This window comes from Eriocheir sinensis, chromosome 49 (genome assembly GCF_024679095.1).
Source record: "Eriocheir sinensis breed Jianghai 21 chromosome 49, ASM2467909v1, whole genome shotgun sequence".
Taxonomy (NCBI): Eukaryota; Metazoa; Arthropoda; class Malacostraca; order Decapoda; family Varunidae; genus Eriocheir; species Eriocheir sinensis.
In genome coordinates this window covers 10,233,017-10,244,568 of record NC_066557.1, presented here as the reverse complement: position 1 = coordinate 10,244,568, position 11,552 = coordinate 10,233,017, and the positions used below count along the sequence as shown (strand labels likewise).

At 49.2% G+C, this 11,552-nt stretch overlaps 1 protein-coding gene and 1 long non-coding RNA gene across 13 annotated transcripts in view; one reads left to right on the top strand and one right to left on the bottom strand.

Moving 5' to 3' along the window:
• Nucleotides 1–2,666: 2,666 nt before the first annotated feature.
• LOC126981668 (uncharacterized) lies at nt 2,667–3,297 on the bottom strand. The gene is made up of 3 exons (XR_007734020.1): nt 3,151–3,297; nt 2,881–3,015; nt 2,667–2,811 (listed from the first exon to the last, which is right to left on the bottom strand). It is a non-coding gene; the product is annotated as an uncharacterized LOC126981668 (long non-coding RNA).
• A 671-nt stretch (nt 3,298–3,968) lies between these two features.
• The window catches only part of LOC126981880 (uncharacterized), a 28,030-nt gene continuing 20,446 nt past the window's right edge, over nt 3,969–11,552 (top strand). For 3 of the 12 annotated variants that reach the window (XM_050833488.1, XM_050833484.1, XM_050833490.1), the window contains exons 1-3: nt 3,979–4,134; nt 6,570–7,428; nt 7,663–7,819. In XM_050833488.1, coding sequence (XP_050689445.1) covers nt 6,617–7,428; nt 7,663–7,819 — 969 coding nt within the window. In that variant the 5' untranslated portion in view covers nt 3,979–4,134; nt 6,570–6,616. Of the gene's footprint in view, nt 4,135–6,569; nt 7,429–7,662; nt 8,405–11,552 lie in introns of all 12 variants that reach the window. The other 9 variants (XM_050833496.1, XM_050833493.1, XM_050833492.1 and 6 more) reach the window with 8 other exon arrangements.

The following is an 11,552-nucleotide window of genomic DNA, read 5'->3' as shown; positions in this document are numbered from 1 at the left end:
AAGTTCCGTATTGCAGCGGGCGACATACATTTCCAGATGCAGGAAGTTTGAGTCTACCGAGCTAGTCGAGGCCGCCCGCCCTGAGAGGAAAAACAGCCCTCTCTCTCTCTCTCTCTCTCTCTCTCTCTCTCTCTCTCTCTCTCTCTCTCTCTCTCTCTCTCTCTCTCTCTCTCTCTCTCTCTCTCTCTCTCTCTCTCTCTCTCTCTCTCTCTCTCTCTCTCTCTCTCTCTCTCCTCTTCCTCTAGTCTTCTCGCTTTCTTTCCTTTACCTACCAACTTTACTTATTGTTTATTCTGATTATCATTATCATCACCATCATCATCATTATTATCCTCTTCCTCGTCTTTCTATTCTCCTTCCTCCTCCTCCTTCTCTCTCTTCTAATCTTCCTCCCTCTCTTCTCTCTCCTCCTCTTCCTCGTCTATTTTTTTTCCACCTTCCTCCTCCTTCTCTCTCTTCTAATCTTCCTCCCTCTCTTCTCTCTCCTCCTCTTCCTCGTCTATTTTTTTTCCACCTTTCTCCTCCTTCTCTCTCTTCTAATCTTCCTCCCTCTCTTCTCTCTCCTCCTCCTCCTCGTCGTCAAATTTCCCGCTTCTTTCCTTAATCAACGCTATTTTTTTACTTATTCTGTTCCTATTGATATCGGATTCTCGTCTCATCACGCGTCGGGAAGCTCAGCATATCGTACAGGTATAAATGAATCATGAAGAAACGGTATTATAAGCAGATGAAGGACATATATACACCCATCTCGACGGAGCTCACATACTTTCTCTTCCGGGCTCTTTGCGAACTTCCCTCAAACTCTGCAGATGTGTCCACCCCTCACGTTAACAATTTCCAAAAGCCTAAAAGATCAGTCAGGTTTTTATATGAGTGGTTTTATTAGGATCATAGTACAGTACAGGAGAAGAGTCAAAGGTAACTGGTACTATAAGATATTGTCGCTTCTCATATCAGCTATTTCTAAAGGTCAGATATGGGGTCAGTCGGGTTCTAATGATTGTTTCTTCAGGTTCATGATACAGAAGAAGGGTCAAACTATACCACCAGGGTCATAAAACTACTCTTGGAAATACCCGAGACTCCCATGAAAGCCTTGTCAAATATGTGTTCTTGGGGGTCGAAATGTCTAACAATGCGACCCAAACTAACGCCATTAAACAATCCCCTGGAAATACCCGAGACTCCCATGAAAGCCTTGTCAAATATGTGTTCTTGGGCGCCGAAGTGTCTAACAATGCGACCCAAACTAACGCCATTAAACAATCCCCTGGAAATACCCGAGTCTCCCATGAAAGCCTTGTCAAATATGTGTAACCTTCTGAAGCGTCGAGAATCTGCAGTGTTTTTTTCTTATTTATTTACACACACAAACACGTATTCGCTATCTCTTGCTGCACACTCATGTTCTCACACTCTCATTACTGCATTTGTCTACTCTTTCCAACCCGTAATGTCACCGTAATTGCATTGTGAGGCGCTGAATTGATGGCTTTGTTGCTAATATATCATGGTGGTTACGCGCGGGGGTTATATAGCTTAGTATGCCCTCAACTTTAACTGTAAAATTCGTTGGCAATGTTTGATAGGTGCAAATTTTCATCACTTCAGAGTAAGAAAACAAAGCACCACACCTGAGAATCATTTATATACAGGTGTTTATAAGTGCCATACGTGAAAATGTGAAATAGCTCCCCTTCTCAAACTCCCTTCCCCCTCTTCCTCCTCCTTCCTTCCTCTTCTTATAGTTTTCTTCTCTCTCTCTTAATTGCTTCCTTCTTCTTTTCTCTTCCTCTTCCTTTCTTCCTCTGCATCAGTTTTCCTATTCTTAGTTTTCTTCTCTCTCTCTTGTTTCCTTCTTTTCTCTTCCTCTATCTAAGTCTATGGTAATGTGTGTGTGCGTGTGTGTGTGCGTCACCGTTGCCAGATTATCGTACTCAGAGTATAGCATTTACCAGTTTCTGACGCCTAACTATTGCCAAGAAACATCAGGATCTAACTATTTTTTAACGATAACTATAAAGGAGTTTCGTTATTGGAGCCCAAAAGACAGTTTTGGGGTAGGAAGCCGGGAAATAATTATAAGCGGCTGAGTACGACAATCTGGCAACGTTGGTGTGTGTGATCTCTCCGCAGATATAAAAACCTAATATAACACCTTAAAATGAGTTCCTGTGCTCTGTTACTGTACACATCACCTTCTCACGCCTCCTCTGTTCCCTCGACGCGCCACAGACCTTCCAAATAAGGCCAATGTAGGCTACCAGAAAAATAAATAAATAAACGCCTTGGTAACAGAGGTACGCCTGGTCTCAAGACAATTTCGGCTCCCACAATCCGAAATTGACCTCTCTTTTGGCTACTCTTTTAAACTTTTGTCTTTCATGGGAGCGGCGAGTAGCGGGCTTTTTTTTTTGTACTCTTTGTTGCCCTTGAACTGTCTCCTTTGATGTAGAAGAAGAAAAAGAAAAAAAGTTTCCCAAGGCCACAACGGAGATAGTCGGTTTCTCATGGCTGTTTTTCGCGTTCATAGTGCAGAAGTCTGGTCAAAGTATCATTGTAGGCTCAAGAAACTACCCATGGAAATACTGACACAACAACCTCGACTAAAGCCTTGTCAGACTATCACTAGGCTCATAACACTACCCATGGAAATACTAACACAACAACCTCTACCAAAGTCTTGTCAAACTATCACTAGGCTCATAACACTACCCATGGAAATACTAACACAACAACCTCTACCAAAGCCTTGTCAAACTATCACTAGGCTCATAACACTACCCATGGAAATACTAACACAACAACCTCTACCAAAGTCTTGTCAAACTATCACTAGGCTCATAACACTACCCATGGAAATACTAACACAACAACCTCTACCAAAACCTTGTCAAACTATCACTAGGCTCATAACACTACCCATGGAAATACTAACACAACAACCTCTACCAAAGCCTTGTCAAACTATCACTAGGCTCATAACACTACCCATGGAAATACTAACACAACCTCTACCAAAGCCTTGTCAAACTATCACTAGGCTCATAACACTACCCATGGAAATACTAACACAACAACCTCTACTAAAGCCTTGTCAAACTATCACTTGGCTCATAACACTACCCATGGAAATACTAACACAACAACCTCTACCAAAGCCTTGTCAAACTATCACTAGGCTCATAACACTACCCATGGAAATACTAACACAACAACCTCTACCAAAGCCTTGTCAAACTATCACTTGGCTCATAACACTACCCATGGAAATACTAACACAACAACCTCTACTAAAGCCTTGTCAAACTATCACTAGGCTCATAACACTACCCATGGAAATACTAACACAACAACCTCTACTAAAGCCTTGTCAAACTATCACTAGGCTCATAACACTACCCATGGAAATACTAACACAACAACCTCTACTAAAGCCTTCCTCACAGCATATATCTGAATCTCTCTCCTCTGCGTATAGTTACTTTATTAATGATTTTCCGCGCGCAATATATGACGTCACAGTATGGTACAGAAAATCAAGGTATAAAATTAAGGTTTAGGACTGAGAGCGAGAGGAAAGGGATCGACATAAGGTTGCTGCAAATGACTGAGAGCATGAGAGAGGAGGGATAGAAGGATGCCAAAGGGGATAGGGATGCTGCAAGAGAATGAGAGGCTTGAGAGAGGAGGGATAGAGGCCATGCTGAGTGAGTAAGGGATGATGCAAGTGATCGACTGAGCTTGAGAGAGGAGGGGTAGAGGGATGGAGACAGGAATGATGCAGGACAAGGTATAACAAAATCCCTGGTTACCAGTTATTTACGTATATTTACTAATCATGGTTACGAGTTACATGCGTATAATTACTAGCCCAGATTACAAGTTACATACACGTATAGCTAGTTTAATTTCCCGCGCGCGCAATATGACGTCACAGCTGTAAAGAAAACGACGTGTGGACCTGTGGGTGTGGGCGGAGGAGGGAGATAAGAATGCTTCAGATACGAGTTATCACGGTGCCCTGGTGACAAGTTCTTAGTACGCGTTACCTCAGCCTGACAGGTGCTGCGTGACGGCCTGCGGAAACACACTGCAAGGAACTACACTTGGCAGGTGCAATTCACGAAGGTAACGAAACAAAGACTGGTATCGTACGTGATTATTAGCATATATATATATATATATATATATATATATATATATATATATATATATATATATATATATATATATATATATATATATATATATTAGGATGAAATGTTACGTCCCGTTTTGAACCCATGCGTAACGCCACCTGTTTCGTTTTTGAGTGCATGTCTAAATAGTCAAGCAGATGTAATTCAGTATTTTAAACATGTGGTGAGGACATCTTTGGCCAGTCACAATACAAGTACGTAACATTATGTATTAGTCAAGGGTGGTCCCGAAATACGTGTGCAGTACGCGACATAACGTCCCTCCCCTTCCTGCCTCCACTAGCAGCGAGCAGCGGCAGAAATTTTCTTGAGAAATTTTTGGGTTGCCACTCGTCCTTAAAATTCGGATTCGTTCCGTACTGGAGAGCGATATACTGCGTTCCTTAATTCCCTGAGGTCAAGGTTACCACCTTACATACTTGACACATTTTAAGTAGAAGTTCTGAACCTTTCCAGGGGTAGTTTAATGACCCTGGTGGTGGTCTGACCTTTCTTCTGTGCCATGAACTTGGAAAAAAAATCATTAGAACCCGATTGATTTCCCTTTCGGCCTTTGGAAATGGTTGCTGTGCGTCGGAATAAAGGGACAGGAGAAGGCGAGACAGGACAACGCAACGGGTCGTAATCTGATAAAGTGATTGATTGATTGATAGTTTATTGTTGCAGGTAAACAACAAGGGAGAAGGGGCCCAGACTTCGCAGCCGTGATATGGAATGAAGGCACTTGATCATTTAATGATAGCGCAATACTTAAAGATAAGGCAAAAAGTAGATAACTTATAATAGGCGCACCTAACAATACCATAGCCGATCCAGGATTCAGGACGAATGTTATACTTGTATTTCGTAAAGAATCCTTATAACCAAAAACTAACTAAAGTTATGAGTATTCTTTTTCTTGAACACAACATTCAATAAACAACAGAACAATAATATGAAAATACGTATAGCCACCGTTGCCAGATTGTCGTACTCAGAGCATAGTATTTGCGGTTTCTGACGCCTAACTATTGCCAAGAAACATCAGGATCTTACTCTTTTAACAATAACTATAAATGAGTTTCGTTTTTGAAGCCCAGAAGACAGTTTTGGGGCAGCTTAGTCGGGAAATATAATCGGCTGAGTACGACAATCTGGCAATAATCTGTGGCCGAGGCAGCAGCAGCCTGCCATATTGCGTGTGTCAGATACCTAAAATAGCATACTTTTACTGTGCAAAGCAGGTGATGTCACTTATTGTGACTTCGTGGGCTTTCATATTAATCTATTTGTGTATATTTCATGGTGGCAAAACTTAAATTACTAGTTTCATTTTTACTAGTGACACGAATTTGTGACTTTATTATAATAGAATTTCACTCTAATAAGTGAATTAAACGCCACAGAAATGCTACCAGTGTGTGTATGAATGAATACAAAGATAAGCACATACTTTGATTTAACTCTAGGATGTCTCGTGGATCATTAATAAATAAAAACAAAATATCCGGCTAAGCTACTCTTTAGCCATTACCTTTAATGGCGCCCAAAAAACAGTCCCTCCGCCAAGTTTGTACCCCACATTTGGTAATGTTAGGTGCTCCTATTCAGATACTGTTACGCCACACCCAGCCCACCAACACCAGGATGACCCCTCCCCCCTCACACACACACACACACACACAGACAGGCAGGCGGCGTAAATAACACGGAGGAGTGAGCCCAGAACAGATCAGCGAATATACATACTTATCTAAGCTACGCCCTCGATCCTGTTTCATATTAGTATATAGTTACGTGAAATGCCAGAATTTTCTCTTTACTGCTCTCCCACACGACCTCTGCGTGTAACGAAACACATAAGAAATGAATTCAGACACGTAAACGAACCCGCGACCAGCGAAACGGGAGAGCCACTCCTTAACCAGTCGACCAAAGAGGTACCCCCCTCGCACACCGAGTTATGGGAGGCTCGCCCATCAGGGAAGTCGCTGCACTACATAAGATGGATATTAGCATAATTAACAAGGGATCCTTAACTGATTAACATTGTCTAAAGTACACAGAACTAAAAAAAAAAACAATCACTGAACCTCCTCAAATAAATCTGTACATTCAGCTGTGAGCCTTTGTGTCCCGCCGCAGCACAGAGCCCCTTAAGGGATCTGGACCACCGTGGACAGAAGGGGGGCTCGGAGAAGGGCACAACACACACGTTACAGTATCGTGCTCAGGGGACAGTGGTGGTGACACATTTGGTGCGTGGCATGGTAGTGTAGCGGTGTTGATGGGTGGTGGACAGGTGAGTAGTTTACACCTGGCAGCTGGTGGTGGGGTTGGGGAGCCACCCTGCCTGACCTCATCTGACCTTTGTCCTTCCTGCAGGCCCAGTGAGGCGGCGAGGGGAGAGCCACCGAGGTACCGCCGTCGCCATGGCTGGGTCGGGGCAGCAGATGGCCAACGTGAACTTCTCACGGTACAGCAGCGCGGTGTTCAAGGTGGCCCAGCAGGAGGTGTGGCGGGTGTTTGACTGGCTGTACCACCACCACCACCGCCACCAGCCCCCGGTGTACGTGGGGCAGCGTGTCCGGGAGTGTGAGGGCGTCAAGAGGAGGGGGATCGGGGCCATGGAGAGGGCCGCCCTGGAGCGCCAGGATGACCCGGCCACCATGGACATAACGCTGCTTTACCAGCTGCTGCAGCTCACCTGTGGCCTGAGGCCGGACGGTCCAGACTGGACCAGCCCCGGCGAGGTGGGGCAGCAGCCGAGTCTGGAGCACCGGCTGTACCTCATCAAACAGAAGCGGAACAAGCTGAGTCACTGTGCAGACCAGTACATGCATATGTCAGACGGCCGCCTGGACACCCTGCTGCAGGAGCTGTCAGGGCTGCTCTGCCACTCCCTGAGGCAGGCCGGCCAGCGCTCGGCACGGCCGGCAGAAGAGGTGGAGGCGGCCGTGGCCAGCGTCAAGGACAGGCTGGCCCACATCCAGGCCTCTGTGCCCGCTTCAGCCATGCTTCCACAGGAGTTTGCACTGCTGGCCAGGACGGAGCTGCAGGATCTGTGGGAGCAGTCAGGCAGCAGGGCGCAGCGGCTGTCACCGCCACTGCTGCGCTGGACCCTTGGAGCACATGCGGTAGCCCTGGACCAGCTGCTGCAGGGGCCTGGAGGGGAGGAGGGGCAGCCCCCGAAGGTGCTGGCGGTGGTGGGAGAGACGGGGATCGGCAAGTCTTCCCTCTGCTGGTGAGTGGCCTGGACGGGTGAGTCTGGCGGCCCAGCCTTGCCCGTGCCTTGTTGTTGTGAGCTGTGTTACAGTGGGCGTGGCCAGGGTGCACATTTGTGGCCCTGTCAGCCTGCAGTGCCTGGCGTGGTGGGGTCCTCTGGTCATATCCTTACCAGGGCTGGCCAGCGGCCCCCACCACCCTGGCCAGGCGGGGGGGCGTAATGGTGGTGGTGACGGTGGTGGTGTTGTTGCAGGCAGCTGGCGGAGGCGTGGCTGCAGGGCGAGGCTGCGGCGGCGGCGGCGGAGGTGGTGGTGGTGGTGGAGTGCCGGCAGGTGTTCACCAGGGACCTGACGCGCCTGCTGCTGGTGGACCTGCTGCCCCAGACCTGCCGCCGCTGCCACCCTGAGGAGGTGCTGGGCCTGCTGGGGGCGCTGCGGGTGCTGTGGCTGCTGGACGGCTTCGAGGAGGCCTCGGGGGACGCCCGGGACCTGCTGCGGCGCCTGGTGGAGTGGTGCAGCGGCAGCAGCGGCGGCCACGTGGTGGTGGTCACTTGCCAGCCACACTACAGGGAGGAGCTGGACGCCTGTCTGGCCCCTGCTGCCACACCCTGCTATGCCACCCACTGCGGCCTCACCAAGCAGGGCTTCCACACACTGCTGGCCACCCTCCTCCAGGATGGCCAGGAGGCAGCAGGGGAGGCCACGGAGGGCAGGGTGGAGGCAGGAGAGGACAGGGGGAAAGAAGCAAAAGGGGAGAGTTCAGGGGGTGGGGAGGGCAAGGTAAAGCGGGGGGAAAGGGAAAGGAGCGGCGAGAAGGTGGGAGTGGAGGCACAGTGCGAAGCCTTCCTGCAGGAGGTGCAAAAGCTGGACCCCAGGCTGCTGGGGGAGCTGCACAACCCCCTCAAGCTGGTGCTGGCGGTGCACCTGTGGGAGGAGGGCCGGCTGAGGGAGGCAGCCGGGGCTCCCCTCACCCGCCTGTATGCAGCCATCCAGGAGGTGCTGGTGGCCAAGCTGGTGGCCAGGGGTGGGTTTCATCATAGTGCTCTCCCAAGCGTGGTGACGTCACGCACAGTTGGGAGAATTTCTTGGGCGTGTTTCATCACCGCGCCACAAGCACTTCCAAGTAGGATTGGGGGCGGTCTTGGGAGTAACCAGCGTTGCCAATCTTCCGCGTCGCTTTGACGTCTAATATGTCTTCAATTAACCTAAATTACACTTCTTATATATAATTATGGAATTATAAATATAAACAATTGATATTTAGTTGAAATACAGCGATAGTATCTTCATTGTAAGGAATATGTGCACGTATTTTTTTTCCGTCTGCATCTTCAACGGCACCACGGTGAGTCGTGAGTAGACCCTGGCCACCTCGCCACCATGGCCCGCAGCTTGTACTGTGCATCAAATAACACTTGCACATTGATGCTGTGGTAGTTCTTGCGGTTGACGTACACTTCTTCGTGCTCATGTGGGGCCACTATTCTTACGTGGGTGCCATCAACAGCACCCACCACACCGGGAAAACCAGCAATTTCGAAAAACTCCGCCTTCATTCTCTGCTGCTCCTCCCGGTTTAAAAAGAAGCCCATGAACCGCCTCATATTCTCTTGTGTCACGAGAGCATCCACGGTCTGGGTGATGATTCTGCTGACTGTGGCCCGGGAAACTCCAAAGTCATCTGCGCTGCACTGCTGCATTTTCTCGGTGGCGAGGTATCGCAGAGTCAACGCCACTTTCAGCTCCGCTGTGACCGCACGGCTCCTCTCAGTCCTGTTGCCAATCACGTGTCGCACCAAGTCAGTGACGAACAACAGGCCAGCACGATCCACCCTGTACCTCTTCTTGAACTCGGTGTCATCGTACTCGTTAACCCTCTCGCGCACGATGACGCGTTTCGCGTAATCCAAGTAAAAGGTCCTGGCGCACGATGACGCGAAACGCGTCATAAAAGTTAAAAAAATGATTAAAAATTTAATTTTCGGTGAAAGTGCGTAAAATTTGGAGTGTCATTTGTTGGGATAAGTTTCTTAGAGGTAACATATGGCAACCTTTCTAAGGAACGTAAATGAGGAACGTGGAGCGATTTTTTAGTTGTTAGCCTACTCTGACGGGAGAGGAAAAAATACAGTTTTCTTGGTGTAACTCAGGAACTAATAGGCGTACGAAGATTTTGAGGATACCATAAGAATCCTCACTAAAATCCGCTTCGAAACATATATTCGGCTAAAAAAGTTGGCCCACAAAATTTCGAGATAGCAAGTGGGGAAGAGTTGGTACTTAGGATTTATTGTCTACAATACTCTATACGGAGACTTGAAACGAGTGTCTATTGTTTATATATATTTTTCCTCTATTTTTATTTGCGCATGTTCTAGTATCTTACTGTGCGCGAGAGGATTAAAGATGTCCCTTCTCGGGCGAAAATTCCTTGGTCGGTGCTGGCGGGGTTGTTCACGGGCTGCCATGTTTACAGTCTGACGCTTGGAACCTTCCTTGGGAGCGCTTGGGAGACCCCGCACGGCCTCCCAAGGCGGCGAGCGAGATAGGCAGAGTTCCAAGGCTTGGGAGCTTTCGTGAAACATGCCCAAGGTTTCTCGCACGCTTGGGACTCCTTGAGCACACTTCCAAGGACTTGGGAACTTTGATGAAACCCACCCCAGGGCGCGGGCCGGGAGCCGGATGACAGAGGCGGAGGTGAGGGAGCGCGTGAGGCAGTGGGTGGCGGCGCTGTGTAGGGAGGCGCTGGCCATGCGGGGCCGGGGCTGCTTCTTGGCCCTGGACGAGGCGGCTGAGCGGCTGCTGAAGGAGCGGGCCATACAGCTGATGCTGCCCTACACAGACTGCTTCTCCGTCTTCCTGGTGCGTCGCAGCGGCCCTGGGCCAAAACACAGCTTCCTGCACCACACCCAGCAGAGTGTCCTGGCCGCCCAGCACCTGCACACCTTGCTGCTGCAGGACCTCACCGCCCAGGAGCTGAGGGCCCTCCTGCTGCCTGGCCCGCCCACCACCAGCACCACGGACACCACCAATACCACCACACCCACCACCAATACTACTGACACCAATTTCTCCACTACTACCACACCCACCACCACTGCTACTCTCACTGATTCCCTTGTTGCTTTCAAAATTTCCGTTAGTGCTCTCAAAGATTCCGCTGCTGCTCTCAAAGATTCCGCTGCTGCTCTCACCACCACCACTGACACCACCGCCATTGCTAGGTTCATATGTTCCACTGCTGCTCTCCAAGTTTCCCTTGTTGCTGTCAAAGGCTCCCTTTTTGCTGATATCACCCCCACCATTGACAGCATTCTCACCACCACCACTGCTACTCTCACTAATTCCCGTGTTGCTATCACTAATTCCTGTTTTGCTGTCATTAATATCTATGATATTCTCAAGCATGCCGTTGATGTTTTAAAAGATTCCGCTGCTGCTCTCGAAGATTCCGTTGGTGCTTTCAAAGATTACCCTGCTTCTGTCAGTCCTCTCACCGCAATCGCTCACTTCCAAACCATGGCTAATTTCAAAGCTTCTGTTGGTGCTTTCAAAGATCTCAATGCTGCTCTCAGCACCACCAACAACAACACCATAGATAAACTCAATAATTTATATGTTCTTCTCATCCCGGACTTCCTGGACATACTGGTGGAAGCGGCCGCCAGCCTGGCCGCCGCGGGGAGCCTGAGTGAGGGCCGGGCCAAGGTGTTGGCTGAGCTGCTGGAGCAGTGCCGGCACTGTCCCTGGCTGAAGGTGGTGCGCCGCACGGCCTGCTGCCCCACCATGGCCCGGGAGGTGCGGCCTCGCCTCACAGAGGAATGGAAGGTGACTGACGCCTATGTTCAAGCATCTGCCGTGTTGGCTGACATCCGGGCCCCTGCCTGCATCACCATTGAGCTCCACAACAACCCTGACAGTCATCCTCACCTGCTGCCACTGCTACACTGCCTGGCCAAGGCCCACGTCAGGGTGCACCTGCATATCCATTCTGCCTTATCCATGGGTCCAGTACCTAGCCCCTGTGACAGCCTCCTCCTCCCCCTATGTGGCCCTGCTCCACTCTGTAGCCTAATTAGCTTCATTGGGACGCTCAGTGCAGAGGGATACCGTACCCTACGGCAGCAAGGGAGCAATCTTGTCT